We start from the raw sequence: 26,739 nt of genomic DNA, 5'->3' as shown, positions 1-26,739 counted from the left end.
CTCCCTGATTGAACTAACCTCGTTATCCCTAGCCTGATTCTTACTTGCATATGTATACCTGCCTCTGGAAATTTCCACTACGTGTATCCGACGAAGTGGGTGTTCACCCATGAAAGCTTATGCTCCAATATGTCTGTTAGTCTATAAGGTGCCACAGGACTCTTTGCCGCTTTTACAGATCCAGACTAACACGGCTACCCCTCTGAAAAATTATTAGGGGTATGGAACAGATTCTGTATGAGGAGAGATTAAAAATCCTGAGACTGTTCAGCTTGGAAAAGAGACGACTAAAGGGGGATATGATAGAGGTCTTTAAAAACATGACTGGTGTGGAGAAAGTGAATAAGGAAGTGTCATATACCCCTTCATATAACACAAGAAGCAAGTGTCACCCAATGAAATTAATAGACAGCAGGTTTAAAACAAACAAAAGGAAGTACTATTCCACACAACGCACGGCCAACCATAACCTGATAATTGCCTTGTTTTGTTCATTCCTTCTGACTTTGGCCACTGTCAGAAGATGGGCTAGCTGGACCATTGGTCTGACTCAGTATGACTGTTCTCCTGTTCTTACTCACTAGCAAGATCTCCGCCTATAACAACAGCAGCCTTTCACTGGTGGTTTTTGCACTAGATTCACAAAGGGACATAGGCACCTGCCTGCCTCTTTAAGTGCTTAAGGCCAACATTTAGGCACTACTGCCATCCACAACAATCCTGATCAGCTGCCACCTACCCCTGTATCCATTTCAGCTGATCCACTAAACTTGTGGTCCCCAAACTTTTTCAATTGTGCCCCCCCCAATCTGGCCTGAACCCCCCGGGGAGCTGGGGTGGGGAAGGGGGAGTGGGGCAGGACAGGGGAGGGGGAGCTGCATTCTGGGGTGGGGGGTGACTGGGGAAGGGAAGGGGGAGCTGCACTCGGGGCAGGATGGGGGAGCTGCCAGTACCTCTCTCACCAGAGCTCCTCCAGGATCCAGCAGCACCTGCTGCTCTTCCCACTCTCCTGCTGACATACATACTGCTGCTCATTAGGGTTGGTTTAATTATGCTGGCGGGAGAGCTCTTTCCCGCTGGCATACAGTGGCTACACATGAGACCTTACAGTGGTGCAGCAGTGGTACAGCTGGGCTGCTGTAAGGTCTCTAGTGTAGACATAGTCTGGGGAAACCAGGGGAGGTCTGCAGACTCCCTAGGAGAGGTGAGGAAGATTCAAGAACTCTGGCTGCCCTGGCCATGCTGGGGCAACCACCTTTATCCTAGCTCCAGCTTGTCTTATTTTCATTACTCTCATTTGTTGAAATATGCTACCTGAGTCCCCACCCCTGGTTGGAGGCCTCCAAGATGATTGTTCCTGATGGAGGTGGAAGGTTGAAAGCTACCTCCTCAGAATGTTGAATCCACTACATCAAGGATAGCAGTATTTTTCTTGGAATGGTCAGCCAGGTGGGACATTCTATCTGCACTTCGTTTGTAACTTAACACCAGCCAGTGCTGCAGACTTCTTATCCTGAGCAGAGCCTAAGGTGTGACAAAAGTGACTGAGGCCATGAGACACAGAAAGAAGATTGCTTTCTGAGTAGGATTTTGATGAAGAATCTCTATGGTAGATTGAAACTTAAGAAATCTTTCCTCTGGCAGAAAGGCTCTACCTTACAGAAATAGATAACTGCTCCTTTAGAAGAAATACTTTGTATATGTCACACAAGAGATTTTTACTTGTTCATCTTGAGTCCTAACCCCTTGAAGAGGGAACATGTGTAAAATATGTCCTTGGGAAAGCCCTTCTTCTGAGGCTTTGATCAGCTAGCAATCTAAATAAGGATAGACAAATATACCCTGCCATCTTAAATGAGCTGCTACTTTGGATATGTACTTTGTAAACACATAGGGGAGTAGATAGACCAAAAGGTAAGACTTTGTACCAATCAGTAAACAAAGATAGTGGTGGTACTTGACAGAGATATGGAAGTATGCATCTTTCAGATAGAACCACAAGCCAATCTAGGGTAGGTGGGGAGAGTATGATGGATACTAGTGTCAACATGTGGAAACAGAATTTTCTGATTAAAGGAGCTGAGATTCCATAGATCTAATATTGGACAAAGCCCTCTATCTTGTATCCATATCAGAAAATATCAGGAGAAGAATCTTTTGACCTCTGAATTCCCTTGGCACGTCCTCTAGGACTCCTGCTTCCAACAGAATGTGCACCTCTGCTCTTAACATCGTCTCATGAGAGGGGTCCCGGAATAGGGATGGGAAGTAAAAGGGAATTTAATTGAATGGCATAACCATTTTCTATGATCTCCAGAATCCATTTGTCCATTGTGAATTCCAAGTGTTGACGTCTCCAAAAGGTAGGAATGAAAGGCAGATGCAGATTGGTTTGAAGCTCCTGATCTTACATTAAACTTGAGGCTTGATGGTTGAATCTAAAGTCAAAATTGAAGGTTGCTTTCCCTTCATTCGAGGCTTAAAATACATCCTCCTCTACTCCAGTTATGTATAAGGAGGCTGCTGGTGTTGAAAATGACATCTTTGTGAACAAGATGATTACAAAGAAGAAGGTGTTAGGACTGCCTATGGCACTTGAAGCCAAGTTCCAAGATCCTTCTCCTTGGAGGATGGTAGATACCCAGAGATCTTGCTGTTGACCTCTTGGGCTTCATCTTTTCCAGTGGCTCATCGGTCTGATTACTAAATAACTCATCACCTTTGAAGGGAAGGTCTTTTACCTTCCATTTGGTTTCAGGTAGGAAAGTAGAAGGTCTCAGACAAGCATGTCTGGGTAGCACGATAGTGGATGCAATTGCTCACACATTGCTGAATCTGACACATGAAAAGAAGCTCTAAGCATATGTTTAGCTACTGTCTGACCCTCCATTACCAAGGCATTGGCCAGCTTCCTTTGCTCTTTGGCAACCATGGACACTTTTTTCCCCTTTAGTGATATTGATAACCTAACATCACTGCCTGGTATTTTCTGAGGAGGATACTTACCACAGACCTTCCTTTTATCCTCTTTAGGGGAAAGAAATAATTTTTGTCCCTTGTGGATCCAGCAATGGATTCAACTGTGGATCTGTGTGGTGCACTTGCAGCACCACAGTAAAGGTTGGTGCAGAGTAGCAGGGTGATGTAGAGATGACTGCTGGCTCTGGAATGATCTTCAGATCCAATGCAATCTTCAGAACTGGGGGATGACTCTTAGGATCTGATGTTCCTGGATCCAGATCTGAGGAGTCTCCTGAATGTGATTTGGCTCTGCTAACAGGAGCTTTATCCAAAGGTTTTTCATGCAGTTTGGCTCTGATTTCAGAGGTCGGCACCAAGGGAGTCTCTGAGCACTTCGGGGTTGAATCCGATAACCTGGGAACTGACTGCCCTGAGGTGTTGAATCCTGATGTTGGGGCAGATATGGGAATCTTTTGTATAGCTCTCTTCATCCTAGCCCTCGAGGTGTCAAGAGCAGATACTCACTAGTCTTTTCACCTTAGACAAAGACCCCTTAAATGGAGTCAGATCTGGGAGCTGTTGCAGACAGAACTTCTTGCAGTAATAAGGCTTGCAGCCTGTTCTGCGTGCTCCTTATGCACCTTTCGGGTAAACATGCTGCAGACAGAACACCTGGAATTAGAGTGATTCTCTCCAAGGCAGACCAAGCATCTGGTACAGGCAATGGATTCTGGGGAGACCGCTGGACAAGAGGTGTACACCTTGTAAAGCCAGTCAGAACCAGTCTTCCCTAGTTTAATCTCAAGAACAACTAAGCAAGCCTAACATTATATTAATACACACTAAAGATTCACTAAGTGACTTCTTTTAATCTGGGTCCGATGGATCTGGAGAGGCTCACCTCCATCTGCAGTTGGCAGGAACTGAGGGTGCCACACCCCCTTTTATAGCCTTGCTCTCAGAACACTCAGGAACGGTGTGGGGTTGGGTCGAAGGGGCATGTGAGTACTCCCCCAGGCACTGCTCTGAGAAGGTTCCACCATCTGAGTTGCACCCACCAGCAAATCCCATGAGTGGGAATACCCCTGGGACACTCAAGGAACAATTTGTTACAAGAGAACTATTCTCCAGTTAGCTGCTCTATAATCATCTCTCACTATCCTCACCTTAGGCCCCTCTCCTGTGAAGACTTTTGCTCATAAGTAACTTTACACATGGAAGTAGCTCCCATTGAACTCAATGGGCCTACTCCAATGAGTCAAGTTAAGCATATGGATGACGTATTTGCCAGATTGAGGCCTGTTTAATCAAAGGAACTGTAGGATCAGATTTTTTGTCAGCATCTCCAGAAAAGGTAGGTTAGACTAAGCAGTGGCCAGCAATATTTTGTTAGAGGAAGGGCTAGCTCACAGCATGAGTAATGGGCTGTTCTACTCTGAAAAGTGACTGTAAAAATGGTACCTTCTTACTCAACAGATCTCTTTCCTGGGTGTATTCAAAGACCCATCTGCCTGCTTGAGTGGCCAAAATAAGTTTTTATTGTTTTACACTCCTCTTGGCCCTGAAGAGCCAAGAAAGATGAGGGACAGAGTGCACTGGATTCTGTTCCTGCTTGTCCATCATCAGTTGCATTAGTCACTAAATGCCAGTCAGTTACCCTTGTGCACAGTTGACACTGAAAGGTTGTAGAACCTTCATTTACTGATGTGTGAAATGGGAGTGAGCCCAACTTCACTCTCCAACCCCAGGCTGAGATTTCAGGGCTGGCACCTGGGAAGACACAGCTTTTGCTCAGAGTAGGGTTTCCACATGGCTGTTTTTTAATCAGCCTGGCCAGTTTTTGCCAGTGGGAAGATTTAATGTGCCAGGGTTTGTTTTTTCACTCGGGATTTTTCAACTGCTAAAAGTCTGGAGGAAAGATTGTTGCAGTTGCTTAGTTGACAGATCAGAGAAATGCTTTCAGGACCTGTAAGTGTCTCCAAGCACACATTCCTGGATTTGTGATGAGGAAGAAAAACAGGTAAAGGGAGAGACTGTGAATTTGAGCAAGATGCTGCAGCTAGTAGTCAGTAAACGTTTACACAACTGCACTGGGGCTCAGTGTGTGCTCTAGAAGTTACACAAAAGGACAAGTGTGCATTCTAACCAGTTTGGTTATTCATTTAAATCTTAACTGTATCCATTTCTGCCTAATTTATAGTAAACCAAACCAGGCTGCCAACATATTTCCAAATATGAAAATAATCCATGTTTTCTAATTTGTGAATTAGGGTATTTACTTTTCATTCCCAAATGAATGTAGTCAGTTATCTACATTTTATTTAAGAAGCATTAATAGGAGCAATTCAGGTTAATTCCATATTTCACATCATAGCCAATGTACTACAGTACATTAAAATCCTCTACCAGATAGATTTTGTGCATGTGGAAGCTGTGTGTACTGATCCCATCATGTGGGTCATGTGACACAGGTCAGGAAATCTAGACCAGTGCTTACTGGCACTTGTGTGTGTCACACACTGAGGTTAACACAAGAAGGACATAGGTCCCCTCCCTCAACCTGGCTTGGGAACTCCATATTGTCCCACAGCTCTTCCTCCTCCCAAAGTGGTGCAGCAAGAGCTCCTCCTGCTCCTATTTTAATTATGGGTCACAGCTTTATTACAAGCTTCAGTTACTGATTTCCAAGCAGGAGAAACATGCAGGATACAGGTTGTGAACCAGACAAGGCAGCCTGTAACCACAAACTTCATTTAGAGACATGCAATCACAGAGGAGTCCTTTGGAGGCTGATTTATGGGTCAGTTAGTTTACAAAGTAGTTGCCTGATCTTGAGAGATGAGATTCTAATGAAGAGATCCCACCTCTCAAGCCAAACCCTTAGCTAGCTCAGGTCCTCAGGATATCTTAGAAAACAGCTTCTTTCTGGCTGGTTTTTCCTCTTCTACTATCATGTGTAAACGTGAGTTAATCCAAAGCAGACTGTCAGTTTGAGTTGTGAACATTTAAGGGTGGGATTTTCCAAAGTGCCCAAGTGATTTAAAAACATAAGCCCCTTGGGGTTTTTATTTTAATAGGACTTGTGCTCCCAAGTTACTTGGGCCCAAACTAGTAATTCAATACACGTGGTTCATGGTACAGGTCCAAATACCAGCTCGTGAGGGACATTGATTATGATCAAGCTGACACAGAGACAGTGAAATTCCTAAATTCAAGGTTGCTGTTAATTAAATCTAGTGTTAAATTTTATTTAGGTATTTTCAGTTTGATTAAAAGAAGGACATTAAAAAAAAGTGAAACTAAAATGTTTATTACATGTTAATTTTACCATAATCAGTGCTGGGGGAAAAGGCATCTGTCCATTTATTGTCTAACCAGACATATGAATAATGATATTTGTCCTGAAATTCCTACCGTTCTTTGACACATGCTGTATGTTTGAAAGACCCTTCTCATATGGCCCTGTATTATAAACATGTGCTGCACATCAATACACTTAGGTTTAATGAGAACAATGTAAACATCTTAAAAGTTTGAAAAATGGTGTGCAAAGGAATGCATCCTAGAGAAGGATTTTTAATTCTGACATTTTCAAAATCTCCTGTTTGAGATTTAGCAATGAACATAAACTCAGTTCTTTCCAGATAAAAGAACATTATGAGCACCTGAATAAGGAGCTTTATCAAATAAACTTGGGTACTCAGATGCCATCCTCATCACCTTCGCCATGTATAGACACAATGAGCTGATGTTATGCTTTCAAAGAAGAGAAAATCCATCCTCATTGGTTTGTAGAACTGTAGGACTGGGTGTAGAGACAGTTTCCACCTTAGGGCATATAGCTACAAAAAAAATCATAGACCAGAAGACTGAGTCACATAACACACTGTTGTGCTCTGTCTAAGCAGTGTTCACCAGATGACTTACTCGTGAGAAAATAAATAGTGCATTTTGACTCTAACATCCTATTAAATAAGATAACAGGAAGGTCTGCTGGATTCATAAGGTTTAAACATGAGGTACAGGAATATTCATTCCCATGGCCAAAGGGTGGTCTACCGAATTCCACATCTTGCTGTGTTCTAATGGCCATCTTAATTGTCCTCCATCTTTCAGGGCAAGCGATCAGCTATCCTGTAACCAAAAAACAAGCACTCTTTACACCTCAGAGTTCCACTGCCATTACTGACCAACTGTGCTAGGATATCATCTTTTTTTACTGCTCCTTGCAGTAACTGGCCATGTTCTGCTTTCACATACACTAGTGTCCGTCAGGTCCAAATTCTATTGAACCCAGTGATTTACTCTGTTTTACACTGGCACAACAGGACAGAATATGATCTGATTATTCTCAGATTATTCTACTTATTTAATATCTCAGAAGGAAAATAATTCACAAAAGTAGAACATCTGACTTCTAAGAGCGCACTTGGCCAAAGCACAAAAAAATCATCCCCAGTGTTAAGAGTAAAAAATAATACACACAACGAAGTTTGGGTTTATAGAAAATAGAGGCTTATATATTTTGATAGTTTAGTGTTTAACGAGTGAAATCTTATTAAGTGATAGCAAAAAAGTAAGCAAAGAACCAGCATTTAAAAATGCACATAAAACAGTTTTATGCACTCCTTGAGTAGTAGCAGATTTTCAAGACATGCTCATGCTTTATTACCCACCTCAGGTTCTTGTCTTTCTTGGAGTGTTTCTATTCCATTCTCATCCAGCATATGTTCTGTGGTCTCTACCTCAATATCCACATGGGCCTGTAGGTTGGGTTTTTCATTCTCCCATTTTGCAAAGCCTTTGTTCTTTCCAGCTTTGCTATGGAACTTGGACTTCATTTTGGGGAAGGTGTGGGAACCCGACTCACTCCAGCCAGGTTCATGCCACAACGGTTCCGTCTGTGTTGCTTGGCTGGTGGTAGCCCGCTGGAGACGGACTGAAATCTTTCGAGAAGAGCCAGTCACTAGGGTGATTGCTCTGCTATCTAGGTCCTGATGCCCTGTTGCAACACTGGGGAATTCAAATACTTCATCTTGTACTACAGGAGAGAGATTGCAATAATTTATTTTCAATATACAACTTCAAGATCACTAAACGCTTCCAAGATCTTTTAGCAGGGATCTCCTAAGCCAAGTTCCAACTCTTACTAATTCATTTAACATTTAGGATTTGATTCTTCCACCCTTACTTAGACAGAGTAGCATCTTACTCCCTTGGGTAGCCCCACTGATTTTTTAGCAGGACTCTTCTTGGCGTAAGTTGCTACTCAATGTGAGTAAGGGTGGCATGATCAAGGCATTATATAGCGCAATGGGTTTGCATGGGGCTTTATAAAATGGTGTTGTTTTTTTTAAAGAAGGGAAAATTAGGGTTGGGGAGGGGGAAGAAGAAGGGGTCACTTTGCAGCAGTAAGCCACGAAGGAGTTCTATCAGACTCAGCCAAAATTCTTCTTGGGGTGGAATGGCAACTCTACCGTGATTTGGAAACACACCTCTGGGCCCCAGAGCAGCTCCAATAAGGAGGTGGTATGGATAGGGCTCCCAGACCCTATTTGCAGTGTCCATACTCCATTTTGGGACTGCCACTGGCCTTGCAACATGCAAATGGGGAGAGAGGGTGCAAGGGGAAGTAAAGGATTGGGTAAGGCTGGAGTAGTGTCACTACCTTTCCCAACTACTGACAGCAGAGCTGGCCTGCTACCAGGTGGAGCGAATTTTACTGAATTATTACTTACATGTTAGGGTGTCTAGAGCTTGCAATAGGTATATTTTTATTATTTAAATTTTTAAAAAGTATAATACAAGCTGCAACCTTTCAAATGGCAACAGAGCTGTTGCTCCAGCATTCGCTCCTTCAAAGGCCCCAGAAGCACTGCTGTTAGGAGTCCTGTCTGTGAGGACTGTAACTATGTCCTTGAAGGATACAACAGGTCTTAATGTAGCTGGGAACTACAGTAGGATGTGCTGATGAATTATGGGAATACTTTTAGGCACCCAAAAGTCTGCTCTATGTGCAGATATAATGATTAAATTAGAGCTAACGCAGTTTGGATGTTGGGTGCTGTCAAAAAGCATTCAAAATGAGTGTAAATTAGTAATAAAGGCTGCTTTTACCTGGTGGCAGAGATGGACTGTTAGGCAGAGAACCATGATTACTGCCCATGGAGGTACCTCTGGCAAACTTCCTGCATGCCAGCACAAGCAGGTCTCTACACTGCTTATGGCAGTTGGCACCACAATCTGTTAAAAAAAAATATTGCCAAACCATTGAGAGTTAGGGATTACCAGACACTACAACTAAGGGCCATGAACAAACATACACATGCAAAAGTTCTGATAAAAAAGATTTGGAGAAAACAAAAAGCAAGGGAAATTTGTGGGTTACCAAATGGTTAGTTTCCAGGACAATTAGCCGTTAGCACGAATAAGTCAGTCAAGGTGGGGTTTTTTGTTTTTAAACGGCACCAGAAAGTGCACTGAGGCTAAAGGCAGATCTGAGCAGGTCACCATCTTCAAAGAATCTGTTCCACTGGACCAACCTCCAAAATGGTGGATAAGTTGGGTCTTTTGTTTGGTGTGGCAAACACTGGGTGTTTCAAGGAGCTTCTATTTATGTTTAGGGCTTCTGAATATTGGGTTTAAATGATATGCACTGATAAAATACCCCCCAATTAAAAAAAATCAGCATTTATCCAATGAACACTTGAAAATCCATCAGATATGGTTACTTGTATCTAAGGATTTGTCTCCATGTATCAGTAATGTGGACTACGGTAGTGTGATTTCTAAAGCGCACTAACATGTTGTGTATTCATTGTTCTGCGCAGACCCTGCTTGTGTGCAGTAAGTTCCCTAATAGATTTTAGCTTAGTCCTGTTTCAAACATCACCATGTTCACGTTTGCTAGGAAACATTACAAAGAGATTATTCATTACAATATATACTACTGTAATGAGTAACGTACATAATATACATTACATTACTCATTGCAATATATACAAAGAGAAGGCCCCGAAAATCCCTGATTTTTGGACAGCTACATAAAACTCAAATATTGCTACAAATAAACTCCCCCAAAATTAAACAAACCCCGAAAAACAGAAGACCTATTTATATTCTAAATCTGCACGTTTTGGACACATTGTTACTTTCATACTCTGAGCCTTTGGCAGCGCAGTTGAGAAAGAAGCCAGTTAAAGGACGGGCATTTTTAAAGGAGCCTATAGAAGATCAATGCCCAAATCCCATTGACTCTCCCTCACTCTCTTAGGCTTCTTTGAAAATACATCTTATTTATGTCTCTCTTATAACTAACTCTTTATGCATCGCTGTTAAAGTACAGTTCCGCTCCGATAAGTGACTCTAAAAAGGACATTGACTGGATCCATGCTTATTCCTTTGCTGCAGCTTCCAAATCTAATATGCTCACTTTACTTGTACAAAAGTAAAGTTACCTTCCTTACTTGGAGTTTTATCTTCTCTGAAGGTAAAAACAAATAAAACTGAATATAGGATCCTGCTTGGAGATGGTTAATCTCTCCCAATGTCTATTAATCAGAACACAGAGTTATCTTCTTGGCTGTGGCACTTGGTTGGGGAACTGGGGGAGGGATGTAAGTTGTCATCTGAATTGGCAATTACCCTTGTTGGCACAAGGTCAGTAAGCTTAAAAATCGAAAAAGGAGACTGTGGCTTGGAAGATGAGGAGGAAGAACACATTTGTAATAGTTCATGGAGCAGCAGGTGCTCACAAGGACAGGTGGTTCTTGAAATTGCTGCCCTGCAAACTCAACTGGGACCTGAAAGTCAAGCTGAACTCTCTCCCGGTCATTCATCATTACCTGTCACCTGGGCTCTGCAGAGAAGCACATTTCAATTTCATGTTAATAAACAAAACAACAATAAACACCACCTGGCTCTTATGCAGCACTTATCAGTGGGTCTCAAAGCACTTTACAAAGGAGGTCAGAATCATTATCCCCATTTTACAGTTGGGGCAATGAGTCACAAAGATGTGAAGTGTCTAGCCCATGGTCACCCAGATGTCCGGAGTCCCACTCCAGTGCTCTAATCACCAGACCATACCGCCTTAACTACATCTCAGTTGAGCCACTGTATAGGTGATGACGTGTGAACAGGAGAGAGTTCAGCTTGACTTTCAGATCCCAAATTGAGTTTTCAGGGCAGGAATTATAAGCCCTGCCTACCCATCCTTTTATTAATAAAGATTTGTATTGGCTGCTTGCCCTTGTGCTGTTGCACATGGGAACAGAAGGCAGTAAAGATCCAGTCCCTGGCATGACCAAACAGTGGCTAGCCACAGTTGCTGCCATGGGGCTCCTGGGAACAAATGGACTGTGCCATGGATGCCTCCCCCAGGCGCAACTGAGCAATAGTGAGCAGGCAGAGATGGAGGATGGACAGAGCCATGGCCCCCTCAAATACAGGCCAATAGGAATGGGAGTATGCTTCACCTTGAAAACAAAAGTCCTAAGTTACTTGTCCCTGGGAAGTCTGGGGAGGCAAAGAGAAGGAGCCTGCATGCATCTAGGACCACTCAGCACCAAAGTGAGCCCTGGAAATCACAAAAGTGCAAGAATCATGGAATCCACAATGCTGTTTTCCATGTCTCTTACTGGAGTAGACCTGTACTTCATGAAAAATACATGCTGATTCAACAATTAGCGACAAAGTTTCCAGAAAGTGTTCAAATGCCAGGAGTACAAGAGTTGCAGGTTGTGTGGTTTTTTTAAATGAAATTTTTATTGGAGGGGGAAGAAACCTGGAAATGAGATCTCAATCTATCAGGTATTCTAGGAATTAAAAAGTTGACTATCTGTATTGCAAGTAGCTCATTCTTGCTATTGCATTTTGAGGCTAGTAGACTTATCTGACAGACAGATAGGAGGAAGACAAGAGCACTGCCAGCCCACATGGATCTCCTGAGCTTCAGGGCCAAATCAAAATGCTAAAACACTTCAGGATTTCTCTCTACTTCACATGGAGTGAATTAGTTTTACCAATATAAATTCTAATCACTAGCACTAAGCTACATCCTTGTGAAACCAGAGATCACACTGGATTTCTGGCTTGTAGTGTATGAGCATGCAGCTAGTGTTTTATAACAGTAAAACTTCACAGATTACTGAGAATTTTGTCGCAAATGACACATCAAAATTTGGATGAACAGAATGTTTTTGCCAAAAATAGGAGTCTGACTTATTTGTGCTAAACATCATAATACCTATGTCTTGAAAACAACATCCATGCATTATGTATTTACCTTTACATTTATATCCTTGTTTGATTATACCCCAGAGCTGTAATGAAAGACAAAAGAACATCAAGGAATCAGAAAAGAAAGCTGGAAGGAAAACAAGGTCATAAATGAAGGAAGTACCCATAGCTACAAAAGCACAAACAGGATATAACTGCTCTCAACACCCTTCCTGTTAGATAGAACTCCCCCTCCAGTTGTGATAAACTTAGACTGGCTTCCACCCTCACTTCTCTTACCTACAATGGAGCTAGCATAGGAAAGGAGACACAGAACATGCCTGCTTCCAGAAATGGGTAAAAAATTGCCATCTTGTCAGTTTACCTAAATGAATCAGCATAAAGTATAACACTGCTTGGAGTGCTTAATGTAATCTAGCTATGCAATGCTAATATAGCCATTCTCTGGCTACTTGGATGGCATGTGACGTGCAGGTATGTCAGGACAAAATAACACAGATTAAAAATTAGGCTCTCATTTACTATAGCAGTCACCAACGCATCCACTGTAAAGGACAGTTCTGGCCATCTTATTTTTTCCCAAAAATGGCTGAAGTCAAATGTCAAAACTGGCTTGAAAATAGGCTCTGGGGGTCAGCCCTGCAACCCTCCCTCCCATGATTAGTCCTTGCTCACCCCAGAAGTCCCCCAGAAGTACATGAGACGGCTTGCACAAGCAGAAGGTGTAGTATTAGACTCTTAACAAGCAACATGTGCATTGCTAAATTTGAATAAAGTTAGCTTGAATGTAAGATGTAAAAATCTAGATAAATTCATGGAGGATAGGTCCATCAATGGCTATGAGCCAGGATGGGCAGGGATGCAGAACCACGCTCTGAAATGTCCCAAGCCTCTGTTTGCCAGAAAGACAGAGAATGGATCACTAGAGGGGACAGCAGCAGAAATAAGGGTGGGTGGTGAATTTAGTCTATAATTTATACCCACTGCTATATTGCTAAAGTTCTCCTTTCCCTTTGTTTTCTCTTAATACTTATACACTAAAATTAAACTTGGTTTACGTGGCCAGATAATGAGAATGGTACGCATTTGTATTAGTTTGGAAAGTGACACCAGAACTGACACTTTTTGCTATTTTACATGGCTTTGCCAGCCCTTTTTGCTGATAGCTATTTATGATTCTTCATACCAGGAAATAGTTTTTGATAATTATTTGCTTCCATTAATCTTTGGACCAGTAACACTGAATATCATTTTGCTTTAAATTATCCTACCCATCCAACATAGTACCTTCTTTAGCCTCTAATTTGACATCACTATGACGGTTACACAATGGAGATTAAGTTACAGATTCTACTCCAGCAAGTTTGAACATGTTGGACACAGATTTTCTGAGAGCTAACTTGAGGTAGCTCTAAGCTAAGCGGAAATGTCTGAACAGTCCCCATTGCATTAATACAACACTGGATACAACTTTGACCTGTAATAGCCACATCAGTTCAGCATTGTCAAATGCCAAGAGATTTTAGCTTGACATTTAATGTTCACATGTGTTTAATAATAGATATTTTATTGGCTAGCATTGACCTTTAATTGTCATTTCAATTCAGCCTTGTACACTCTCTGTGCACATTATTTTGACTTTGAATCACCACATCAGTTCAAAACAATGCACTATCCCTGAATGAACAGAACTGAAATGCAGGAGTAATGCATGAAGAGCTTTTAAGTTCAATTTCTTTTGCTCTCATTACATACTCTGGGACAACTTCACCTCTGACACAATGTCACTGGATTCAGTGAATTTGCATCAGGGATATCTTTGACCCTCTCTCTTTACTCAAAATACCACCTTTTCTCTTCAGAAAAATACAGCTGTACTGAATTATTCCAGAACAGGACAAATAGTAAAAAGCTTAGTCCTCTGGAGAACAAGGATGGGCTTGTGGATAGGACACTGGAGATCTGGGTTTAATTTCCGCTCTGCCACAGACACACTGTTTGACTGCTATTGAAATCTCAGCTCATCTCAGGAGCAGGCCCCAAAAAACTACTCCTAAAATGACATCAATGGAAAAGGCAAGAAAGCAGATCAGAGAACTTGGGGACCATCTCAAGGTGATAAAGTTTTCTTCTGGTTTGCTTTGTGGAATAGCCTATTGTCTCATTGTAGGAGATTAATTAATAGATCTTAACATTCACAGAGTTTAAGCCCAGGAGGGACCATTAGTTCATCTAGTCAGACCGCCTGTATATCATAGGCCATGGAATTTCATCCAGTTACTCCTCCACTGAACCCAATAACTGTTGACTAAAGCATATCTTCCATATTAGAAGGGTGCATTATATGCAAAACAGCTTTCAGTGGTTTTCAGATCTTTAATAGCCTGTAAGATAAATGTATTGCCTCTTTCTAACCATGAGATTTTTAAATTAAAACAAAGCTGTAAGCCCTCCATAGTTTACTTGTCAATATACCGAGATCCATTAACAAATCATCTGCTTTCTCCACAACGAAATAAAACAAAAAGTTTTTGAACAGGCAATAGATCTCTTAACATGAAATGCTCTCATTCATAGATGCCTAACATATGGCCCCTGGGCCAGATCCATCTTGATTGGTGTATTTATGTGACCCACAGATTTTGCAGCATCACATTTCCATTTAAAAAAATACCAAGTTTTTAGCCCTCATGTTTGTGAAGAAAATCTTCCAAATGTGAATCAAGTGTAACCAACGCAGTGATGTCTTCCTGCAACTGCAGATAGCCTGAAAAGGACAGATCTAATAAGTGTGACCTCCTCTACTCTCATGAGGCCACTTCAACATTAAGTATTCCACTGCTGATCATTTTAGCAGTTAGAATGGGAAAAAGTGCGAGTGAAGACCATGGGGAGGTGGGAATTGCTGCAGGGAAGGAAATACAGAGGGAAGAACAGAGAAGACTCACAAAGATAGAGAAAGAAAGGAAGATGCAAAAAGAAGGGAAACAACGAGCAGATATTGGTCCTAAAGGAGAGTGGATTTTTGCCACCGAGTGATATGGAAACCAATTATGTGTTGAAAAAACAATACCTCCTCAATGGAAGTTCAAATGGGAAAATAGTAATCCAGCATAATATTTCAGATTGTACTTTACATTCATTTAAAAGTAACATTTAAATCCTAGGTTTCAGAGTAGCAGCCGTGTTAGTCTGTATCCGCAAAAAGAAAAAGAGTACTTGTGGCACCTTAGAGACTAAATTTATCTGAGCATAAGCTTTCATCAGATGCAGTGGAAAATCCACTGCATGCATCCAGTGAAGTGAGCTGTAGCTCACGAAAGCTTATGCTCAAATAAATTTGTTAGTCTCTAAGGTGCCAAGAGTACTCCTTTTATTTAAAGCCTACTGATTCATTCTTTTATTATGACTTGTTTGAAGCAGAACTGGTGAAAGGTTTATTATTGGTTTTAAAAAAATATTTGGTTTGCTTGACTATTCAGGAAATGCTTCAGTAAAGAGTTAATTTGTTTAAAAGATGGTACTCTATCATTAATTGATGGCATTCTGTATGTTATGTTGGAGAAATCAAATAATTTTTCATATTTTATACATGTTGCTAAAAGTGCCATTGATTTATTGGACATTTTTTTAACATTCTTCTCAATCTGAGCAGAGTTATGGTGCCAAGAGCAATTTAATGAAAAAGTTCTGCCTCTTCTTCATCCACATCATCTACTCCACACACCCACTTTCTCTAGTTAATTTGGTTTAGCTCCCTGTGTAGATAAGCTCTCTGTGAGGATTCTCTCCCTCCATCCTTTAGGAATCTCCAGACCCTTATTTCCTTGGCCATCACCTCTCTTTCCCAAAGAGAAAGTCTTAAAATTCAAAACATCCAAAAGCCAAAGGAAGAAAATATCGACAGCACAGAGTAAACATTTTCAATGTCTCATTGTAATGAGATATTAGGCCAGGATGAAGACACTATTCTTCCTTCTAGTGTTTGGGGCCCATTTCCTCTTTGTGGTGTTAGTTCATCATATCCTGAGTCTGACTAAGTCTATACGTGAAGCATGAGAGTGCTAAAAACATACTTACAAATCCTGCACAGTGCTCACAGAAAGTTGGTTTAAGATAGGTCATCTCATGAAAGTTATGAATAAAACCTGGTCCCATTTTACACTGTAGCTGCGATTTAGCCCTCAGAAAGTAGGCCATCATTTCTTCTTTGCTGATAAGACCATCCCTGTTCAAAGAATTTCAGGGTAATCTATTAATATGTCGCCACTTTGGACATTTTGGGGTTCAACTGTTTAAAAACGTATAGAATACACATGTACAGAACATAATATATAAAAGAGATGGTAGAGAAACCAAGTCTCTACTCAGATGCTCTAAAGAGATAATGTTGCCCCTTATTAAAGAGCTAAAACTAAATTCATTGCCTAGCAGGCATGGCTTTCTCTCCTGATGATAGATCAGCGTTGTAGTGCTAAACTTTATGGTGCAGGAGCCCTTCAGAAGTGATTGCAAGTTGCTAATTCTCTCACCCATGAGATAGATTTGGGAGATTATCTTGTGTTATCACCATAACAATCAACCAACATTTTACCCGTTCATTTTATCTAACTGAAACTGTGCAACAGCAGTTATGAGACTTCACACCTTAATAACAAACACACGTATCAAAAAAAGACATGCTTAACTCAATATTTATATGCCAAACTGTAAACTAGGTAGCAAGGCACATCCAAAGCACCCATGTAGTTTGTCAAAAAGCCCATTGATGGCATATGTAAGATACCGTTTTTACAACATTAATAGTTTGTACAAACTTCAAATAAGGGCAACAATTGTTGGTATGCTCCATCTATGTTTGGGCCACTCCATAAACCAATTTAACTGGCTGGCCAGATGAGGTTGGCAATAGTTTTCCATCAGCCCCTACTTATCCTGACAGCCCACCCCCAACCCGTGGCATACATGCCATTCACAGCAACCTCCCAACCCCTCAGTCCCACAAGCCACAGCCCCCAACACCCCCGTACCTTCACCACATCAGCACTCCCCACTCACTCCACAGCCCACCAGCAACTAGCCCACAGCCCCTCAAGGAACCCTTCCGGCCACTCATCAGTACTCACCAAGCACAGCATTTCACTCCTGTCCCAGGCTAGGGCAGCTCCTCCAGATCCCAGCCACCCCGTGGCTCCACTCACTCCCACGGCACAGGTCAAATTTGAGTGATGTGATCCAGCACATGGGATCATGGCAGCACTCAAGTTAGCCTGGGAGGTCGCGCCTCTGTCTTTATCGGGGGCAGCTAGGCCAAATTTGTGCAGCGTTGGGCTCCACCTGCCCTGTTGCAGTGCCACTTAGATTTGGCCCAGCTGCTCCTCTGTCCATGCTGGAGGGGCAGCCGTGCCAAATTTGAGTGGTGTTGCAACCCCATGCACCAGATGTGCCAGAGTGCTGCTTCATCCTTGATTTCAGGTGCCAGGGCAATGCTACAGCTCTCCTCGTGATAATGTTGTATTCTCTATCTTTCATACTGATTTTAAAGCATTCATATCATATGAATGTAAACCGATTTAGCAGTGCTTTTGTGATCAGCCAAATTAATATACTTATTATACTTACAAGGATACTGTCAAAACTTCTTAGGCCCAAAAAGCCTCCTACCCTTCTTCCAATGATTGCTGATTCCCCTTAATAAATACTCGATGTTTCCCTCTTCCTCTGTGCCCCACGCAAAAAAAAAAAAAAAAAAAGCCATCTCCCATTAATTTCCTTGAAGTGTCACTCTAAAGCCCAGCAAGATAACTTCCATGTCCTCATTTCCCTACAATACCACACCAGTGCACAGTGATTCAGGAAGGTTCTCTTATGTAACAAGTGTGTTGATCAGATACCAGACCTTCAGGACAGGCAAGGTGATTGTTCTGATGTAACTGTTCATGCAGCAGTCACACGGTGTACCATGTATGTTCTTTAGACTGAGAGATATGACATCTATTTCACCAACTGAAAATATTTTAGAGCAGCTGTACAAAGCAGATGGCTTGTACAATTTTGATATGAAAAGAGTCAGGCCTTTAGCTGTAGTGGCCTAAACTAACCCAAACATAGAACACCCCCGGGGCTCTTAGCTTGTAGAATCACTGGGTTTCATGAGGTGCTCAACTGGGGCAAGTTAGAGCAACTCTGATGTCCTGGCCCTGATCTGCTCCCAAGAAGATCTGGAGAAAAGGCTACATCTTGGTTTCAGTCAACAGGTCCAGACTACTCTTACTAAGTAATAAGGATGGCAAACAAGCATGTAGCTGTGTATCTGGATGGGACCTGCCTTTTAGAATTTGGTTCTGATTGGCTGGACATCGTTAACTACGTGGAGGTTGTGTCTCTTTCCTTCCAAAATATAAAAGTGGCCTTTGTATTTGTGAAAAATTGACAGATGATAGTAATAAAAAGTATTGAAAAGTTTTGAAATTTTGTACAGGTGCTCCAGAGTTTACAGAAAATTCTCAAACCTCCTCCCAAAACAAAACAAAAACCCCAACAAATTTCATCGAAGGAAACAACAAATAAATAATCAAAAACCCCTTCCAGTTCATATTCTGGATCTTTTCACTCTTAGCTACATCTTTAAGAGGAAGCAACTGAAAAAGTGTACAAGGTACTTCACATGAAGGCAAATCATAATAAGATATTTGTTCGTAGGGTGCTCATTGCCTAGGATCTGCGTGTCTTGCATTCCATTAAAAAAATCCCCAGTCACATCTAATAAATGTTAATCACTCAAATGGAGGCCTTAGAGTCGTACACCAAGGTACAGATCCAGCAATGGCACATCTCACATGCTGATGTGCTTTATACTATTGAGGGTTAAATCCACACCTAACCAAGATGTTAATATTTTCAGAGGCCTAATTAAACAGGAAAGCCTTACACCACATCACTCTGGTATTTTCAGTACCATTTTCTGTTCTTCTTTTACACGTTCTAAATGGTTTAATTAGCTAATCAGAGTCACCTACTTGTGTAATCTGCCAAATCAAATTTAAATAATTATGATAACCACTCCCAATTGGCTAAGAATTGTGCACATTCTGTACTATTTGTTACCATCTCTCCTGCCCCTACCTGCCTGCTTCTTTGTTTTATCCATCTGATATATCACATCTTTTTGACTGTAAGCTCCTTGGGGCAGGAATTGTCTAAATGTGAGCACAATTGGACCCTGAACTGGAGGGCTCCTAGGAACTTCTGCAATATAAATGATAAATAATAATAATAAATAATAAAAAAATAACAAAAGGTAAAAGATTAATCATCATTACTCTTCCAGTTTCTGAGTGAAAAGCCACATATATAAAAAGTTTGGAGGTCTGGGAGGCATTCTGTGTTCTTTAACTTAAAAATGCAGTGAAACAAAGAAAGAAATTAAAGAAAAATATAAACTTACTGGTCTTTGTCCAATACACAAAAGGAGTCCAGGAAAGGAAAGTTGGCAGCTATACTTTCAAAGTCTTCTTGAGAGATATAACCATCATGGTCATGATCATAGTTCCTAAAAACAGACTGAAAGATGAAGGAAGTGACTGTCTGTCTCACTGACAACACAATGGCAAAATAAAATCCAATCAATGCACATTTATGACTCCAAACCAGTTTTGGAGTTACATGAGTTAAATGTCCAACCCTATTAACCAGACACTGCTGAACTGGTTCATTTAATCCAATGCACGCTATTAGTACCTGGTACTTTCATGTTCAGATCTGTTAGACTGTAGGGAAAAGGCCAGTTCTTCAAAGAAAACTTGCCCTCGATAGTAACCTAATGTACATACTGCTGTGCTCCCACCACACGTACAATAATCCTACTACTTTTATTCACACATGCTGTCAAATCATCCCCCTGGCACCACCCTTTTCATCCTGCATCATGTACTTGGTAAAAACACCACACACCCATAAGAAACTTTCTTTTCAGTATTACAGATTTTCTTGATTACGTTTTATAAGTTTATGACCAGAGCTGTTCCTCTTCTCTCCAATATAATACTTCATAAATCTACTTTATTTATAAATACCCTGACATCCAGAACCCCTACACTCAAACACACACACTCAATCTATGACATACCGCCTAATGTAAACACAGATAGTGTCCCAAATTCACAAGGTGGCATAAGGTAGTGTAAGCAAGGCCCTCCCCCGCCACACTAATTTAGTTTCTTTGTAGCTATTTGCATTTGCATAAGGAACTCTAAGTCACATGCCATAAAACTGGGAGAAAAGTATATGTCAAAGTCAAAACAGTTTTATGGAAAAATAGATCTTGTTAAACCATCTGATTTCATTTTTTGATGCAGTTACAGATGTGGTTGGTAACGCTAACTATGTAGATTTATGTATACTTAGATTTTTGAAAGGCATTTGATTTACTACTGCATGATATTCTCATTACAATGTTAGCACTATACAGTATCAACAGAGCACACACTAAATGGATTAGGAACTAGATAACTGACAGATTAAAAAAATTAGCTGTCAATGGGAAATGATCAAATGGGGTGTTTTCAGGAGGGCTTCCACCAGCCTGATGCTATTCAACATTGTAATCAATAATCCGGAAGTAAATATAAGATCACTACTGATAAAATTTGCAGATGATACAAAATTGGAGGAATGTTAAATAGGGATGAGGGCAGTACAGTCATACAGAGCAATCTGGATTGCTTGGCAAGGTGGTCCCATTCCAACAAAATGTGTTTTAATACAGTCAAATGCAAGGTCACATGTCTAGGAACAAGGAATGGGAAACTGTATGCTGGAAAGCAGTGACTCTGAAAAGGATTTAGAGATCATAGCGGACAAGCAACTCAAGACGAACTCCCAGTGTGATGATTTGGCAAAAAGGGCAAATGCAATCCTTAGGGGGTATAAGCAAGGAAATAATGGATTTTTTCCCTCTCTATATTACCTTGGTGAGACCAAGGCTTAGAATACTGCACATTTGGTTTTGATATTCACACTGTAAAGAGGGTGTGGAAAAAGTGGAGAGGGTGCAGAAAGGAGTCACAAAAATGATTTGACAGTTGGAGAAATGACTTGAGTGACAGACTTTAAGAGCTCAATATGTAGATTATCAAAAAAAGAAAAGAGGTGATTTGATTACAGTGTATAAATACCTTTACAGGGAGAAAATCCCAGGTAATAAAGGGCTCTTTGATTTAGTGTAAAGGGTCATGACAAGAACCAATGGCTGGAAGCTAAGGCCAAATTCAAATTAGAAATAAGGCACACATTGTTTTTAACAATGAGGGTGAATACTCATGGAGCTAACTACGAAGGGAAGTGGGCGATTCTCCATCTCTTGACGTCTTCAAATCAAGACTGACTAAAGCGTATCTTCCAGAAAGCCATCCAGACACTAATGCAAGTAATTGGGCTCATTAGAATGGTAAAAACTGACTGAAATTCAATAGCTTCTGTTGTACAGGCGGACAGACCAGCTGATCTGATGGTGTCTTCTGGCCTTAAAAAATCCCAAAACAAACTAGCACTCTCTGGAAAGTAGAAACCTCCTACTTTCCATAGAGTGCTAGTTTGTTTTGGGATTTTTTAACTTTAATGTAGGTCTTCTGGCTCCTCGGTATGCAAATTAGCCCATTAAGAGTCTGTTACACTTCAGTGGAGCAAATGTAAGTAGTTCTAAAGGAATCTAAATTAGCAAAAAAAATGATTTGTTCCACCTTACATATCCCTTCCAAATTTGGTCCGTTAGCTCCAGAGCACAATTCTCAACCTAATTATGCCCACATGTCTGACATCAGCCTCTAAAATGGGAGACAGAGACTGACTATGCTACCTTCAGCGTGCACAATATGCTCCAGACACTCAACACCAGTCTAAATTTAAATCCGAGATGGGCCACAGATTGCCTTGTAGTTTTTATTTTGCAAATCCCAAAAAAACCAAAAACCCCAGGACTGTTCAGATCCAGCTCCCATTTTATCTGAACCACCAAGGTCTAGTTATAGCTCATCTCTAGGATTAATGCAGCCCAGATCTTTGCACTCAAAGGCCTGCTCCTGCTCCCATTTAAATAAATGGCAAAACTCCTATTGACTTCAATGGGAGCAAGAGCAGGTCCTAACTGTGCCGCAGCCGCAATTAGCACAGGCTTACGGTGGTTTTATATCACAGGATCATATGAGCTAATCTTAACCAATGATTAATCTCAACCAAGTCATAACAACAACAACAACAAAAAAACCTATTGACCATGTGGCCCAGAATAGAATGGAGTTGAGGTTTATAGTAGAAAATTGTTGTCCTGATGTTTGGAAATACTGCTGATGGCACCAATAGAATGCTCAGGCTACCAAATGCTGCTAAACTAGGCATGGCTTCTCTCTGAAGATGGCTCATTGAGGGGAAGGGAATTTAGACTAAGTTTGTCAGATCCTGAACAATAAAATAAAATAAAAATCATTTCTGCCCTTTTGGTTCTGAAGTACAAATTTGACTTGCCTGATTTTTAAGCTGTCAAAAAGTTGCATACACACACCAGTGCCAAGAATCGTGAGGTTTGCCAGCAAGTCAGGGCAAACATAAGTTACTGTAGCACTTACAGATAAGATTTCAGAAAGGGTTGCAGTTGCATTGGTGCCTGCCAAAATCCATTTGCACCTCATTTTACAAATAGAGCCCATAAAAAGGGAAGCCTGACTTCAAACTTCTGAAAGTTTATGCTTTGGCATCCGGATACTGGGTTGCTGACCTGATCTTTGATTTTCAGAGTAAAGTTAAAGTCTGACAGTACAAGCATGAAGATCACAAGTTACTATAAAACAGAAATTCATCTTGCTCTTGGAAATCTTAGGAAAGGCAAAGTTGCTGTCCCCTTTGAGTAATATAATCTCTCAAATACTTACATCCACTAGCTTTCTTATGTGCTTGTTAATGATGGTTGGGTCAGGTTTTGGTAGCACTCCAGATGCCCACTCCAGTGGCACTACTGGCTTGTTAGGGGTCGTTGGGGAGGTAGGTTGCTGACAGAAATTAGAAAACAGTATTTTTCAAATTTTAATGATAAAACAAAGTTCATTGCTAAAGTAACACTGCAGTCCAGAATGACAAATTATCGGATCAGCGAGGCTGTGAAAAACCTGTTTGGTAAGATGTCAAGTAAGGTCTCAAGGAAGAGGGGAGTTCCTTACCTCACACAGCTCCAGTTCTCAGACTGTATTGCCCCCATGCTGTTGGAGTCCTACACCTAAGCATGCAGCCACCAAACCTCCAGAAGCAGTGACAATTGAGGGTGCATGCATGAATAGCCTTTCCCTGCTAACTGTCTCCGGTTTCTTTCTACCGCCAGGTGCTTCAACAGTAACCAGGCTCCAAAATAGAGGGGCGGAGGGAAGGTCAGTGTGGCACTGTAGAGACAAGACAATCAGAGAACAGGAGTTACACAAGGTAAGTAACTTCCTTTTCTCCTTACTGAGGTTGCCTCCACAGAATCACACCACTAGCAGACAACTAGCATTGTCCTCTCTGAGGAGGTGGGACAAGGAGCAGTGCTTGTTCAACAGTGATGAAAGCAGCGCCCTCCTGAAATTAACATTTATGCTTCGTGTAGTGTCAAGAGAATAGTGGTTTATGAAAGCATTGACAGAGTTCCACATAGGAGCCCTATTGACTTCTGATAAAGGCATGTTACGACTGCCTGGTTGGCTAATCCTAGTGGAACAAGTCATAGATCTTTCTGGCACAGGGACTTTAGGGAGGTCATAAAAGGACTGTGGACTCAGCCTAATCCATTTAGACAGCCTTTGAGCAGGGGGACTAACCTTTGGATTTCTCTCCAAAGGCGCCAGCCAGCCTGTTTGATTTTCAGAATAGCATGTTCTTGTCTAAACAGTAGCTGACAGCTCATGTGACTTGAGTTGGGTGAATAACTGATTTTTTCAGTTCGTTGGCAGTTCTGAAAAGTTGGGAAAAAAAAATTCAGTTTGACCCAAACCGACAATTGTGCAAAATTTGGATGAATCAAAAAAATTGACAAAAAACTTCATTTTGGATCAAATGAAACATTTTATTTGACCTGCAACAAAACATCTCATTTTGTTTAGTTTCTGGGCACTGAAAGCAGAGGGAGAGTTTGGTGGTGGTGGTGGCAGCGCTGCTAGCGGTGACTAATTAAATAGTCATTGGAGCAGGGACTTGAACTTGGGCCTGCAATCTCCTAGGTGAGTGCCCTAAAACCTCCCTCCTGTTTTGTGAACAGTGCTTAAGTTCCGAAAAATTATTTTGCCAGAACTATTCACGAATTTGTGTCAATGTCACAAATAGTTTTGCCTTGACCAAAGCTGCATTATTTGGCAAATTAAAAAGAAAAACATACACCCAGCTCTACATGTGATACCTAGAATACAATCTGACTCACCCTGAGTGACTGTGTGGTTTAGGGAAGAAAAAGGACAAGATGGACTTGTTCAAGTGAAAGATCTGAGACAGCCTTGGTTATAAATTTCAAGGGAGGCCTCAAAATAGCCTTATCCTTATGAAAAATGCCAGAAGGTGGACTTGTTTATTTATGCCTGCAACTGAGAGACACCTGGCTGAGGCGATGGCAACCAGGAAAGAAATCTTCAGTGAGACATTGAAGAGAGATCAAGAGCCCAAAGGCTCAAAAGGTGTTTGTGTAATTTTAGCAAGCACTGAATTCGAGTCTCACAGATTGTCAGGCTTCCTGGTAGAAGGGTACTGGCTCATGTGACTTGAGGCAGAGCGAGTTAAACTATCTAAAACTTAGGTAGTGTTTAGAATTTGTGTTTAAAAACTATAAATATAGCTACATATAATAAAAGTATTTTACACATTGCCATTGAGGGGGGAAAAAAAGGGGTAAAGGTTCCTATGCAGCTGTGTTTGGCAGAAAGAGAGGACCTGGGTGCATCAGTGGGGTGGATTAGTTATACCGTTGGCCCAAGGCTGTTAGGAGTTGAGGAACACACACACATTCCCCCTCACTGCTCTTGTAGTTTCTGTAGCTGCAAACCTAGGTATATAACTCCTACAATGAGACTGTGGAGGCAAGTTTAGGAAAGAGAAATCTCTATACTCTCAAGTCCAGAGAGCTCAAGTTAATTCAAACAAGAAAGTAACGTGACAAATGACTCTCCACATCTACCGTGCTCAAATCGTTGTTTTATCCCAAGACTAACATGCAAGGAACTTTCTTTGCTAGAGTTCATGTCTCAGAGGAACAGTTTGCTGCACCCCTGCAACTGCAAGTTCCACATTTTTGAAGTACACAGTCTTTTAAAATTAACACACTAAACTTATAACTACTCTGAATGAGAGTCTAGCTGATATTACTGCATTCTTATTGCTGTGGTCACTCTTTGACATGTTCCTTCCCTTTAAAATAAAAAACACCCTCCCATCAGTAATAACTCCCAAACCCCAGAGCTTAGCAGAGTGATGTTAGGGTGTCTGGGAACCATTGCTGTATTAGGGAATGATCCTGTGAGGTACAGACCGCTCTCAACTCCTGCAGACCTCAGCATATAGAAGGCATTTAGTACCTCACAGTATCTCTCAGTGGAGCTGAGTGGGAGGTGCTCTTCCCACCCTGTGAAAGTTTGGTATTCTGAAAATGTTCCTGTTCTGCATGAGGATGAAAACTTTTCAAGCTGAAAAGAGAGAGAGCAAGGGAGACCCCAGAATAGCCAATAGCTTGGTGGTTATGGCACTCAACTGTGAAGTGGAAGACCCAGATTTAAGTCCCTGCTCTAAGTCAGGCAGAGTAGGGACTTGAACCTGGGTTTCTCACATAGTGGTTGAGTGCCCTAGCCACAGGCTATTGGTTATTCAGAGAAGGGGCCGGGATGGTGTCTCTCTTGTTTTGACCAGAAATTCCATCCTGGGCCTGAGAAACAATTTCTTGATGATGATGAAGTGTTGTTGACACTGTTAGGTTACCACAAAAAGTTCTGATTTTGATGAATTAGCTTTTCAGACAAAAAAAAATTGTTTCATCACAGTTTCCCGACCAGCTGTAACTCTCAGTTCATAGGAGTGCTGCCGCTCCTGCTGGGAGAGAGTGCTGCTTGTGACACATGCTGAAGGATTAGGCAGCCACCCAGCATGCACAGCAGGTCCGATTGGCTGCCCTTCCCTTGGAGGTGGGGTAATGGGGAAAGAGCCTCTCAGAAGGGAAAATCCCTAGTCCAACAGGGAATCCCTTGCAGACCCACATGAGGGTCTGAAAACTTATAGTCTGTGGGGAAAACCCATATAGCTGGCAGGAAGTCCAAGAGAGCTGGGAGGCACTTAGCATCTTGCAGGATTGGCCTGCAAGTTTGGTATCTTATTGCTACATGACTATTGATGGAGACTATGGAGGTTTGGAGATAATGAACAAACCAAAGAACCCCTGCCTTATAGGTCCGTTGTTGCTATCCCACATGATTCAACATGGATTCACCAAGGGCAAGTCATGCCTGACCAACCTGACTGCCTTCTATGATGAGATAACTGGCT

General features: G+C 41.5%; 1 protein-coding gene across 6 annotated transcripts in view; it reads right to left on the bottom strand.

Moving 5' to 3' along the window:
* Positions 1-6,250: 6,250 nt before the first annotated feature.
* The window catches only part of RASGRP3 (RAS guanyl releasing protein 3), a 90,299-nt gene continuing 69,810 nt past the window's right edge, over positions 6,251-26,739 (bottom strand). For 3 of the 6 annotated variants that reach the window (XM_007071645.4, XM_043543435.1, XM_027833896.3), the window contains exons 11-17: positions 23,127-23,243; positions 19,649-19,764; positions 16,282-16,429; positions 12,248-12,284; positions 9,079-9,204; positions 7,638-8,002; positions 6,251-7,095 (exon numbers count right to left, since the gene is read on the bottom strand). In XM_007071645.4, the coding sequence (XP_007071707.1) occupies positions 7,087-7,095; positions 7,638-8,002; positions 9,079-9,204; positions 12,248-12,284; positions 16,282-16,429; positions 19,649-19,764; positions 23,127-23,243 (918 nt within the window). In that variant the 3' untranslated portion in view covers positions 6,251-7,086. Of the gene's footprint in view, positions 7,096-7,637; positions 8,003-9,078; positions 9,205-12,247; positions 12,285-16,281; positions 16,430-19,648; positions 19,765-23,126; positions 23,244-26,739 lie in introns of those variants that run through there. The other 3 variants (XM_043543436.1, XM_027833898.3, XM_043543437.1) reach the window with 2 other exon arrangements.

Source organism: Chelonia mydas, chromosome 3 (assembly GCF_015237465.2).
Source record: "Chelonia mydas isolate rCheMyd1 chromosome 3, rCheMyd1.pri.v2, whole genome shotgun sequence".
In the NCBI taxonomy this organism is placed as follows: Eukaryota; Metazoa; Chordata; order Testudines; family Cheloniidae; genus Chelonia; species Chelonia mydas.
This window is presented reverse-complemented; position numbering and strand designations above follow the sequence as displayed.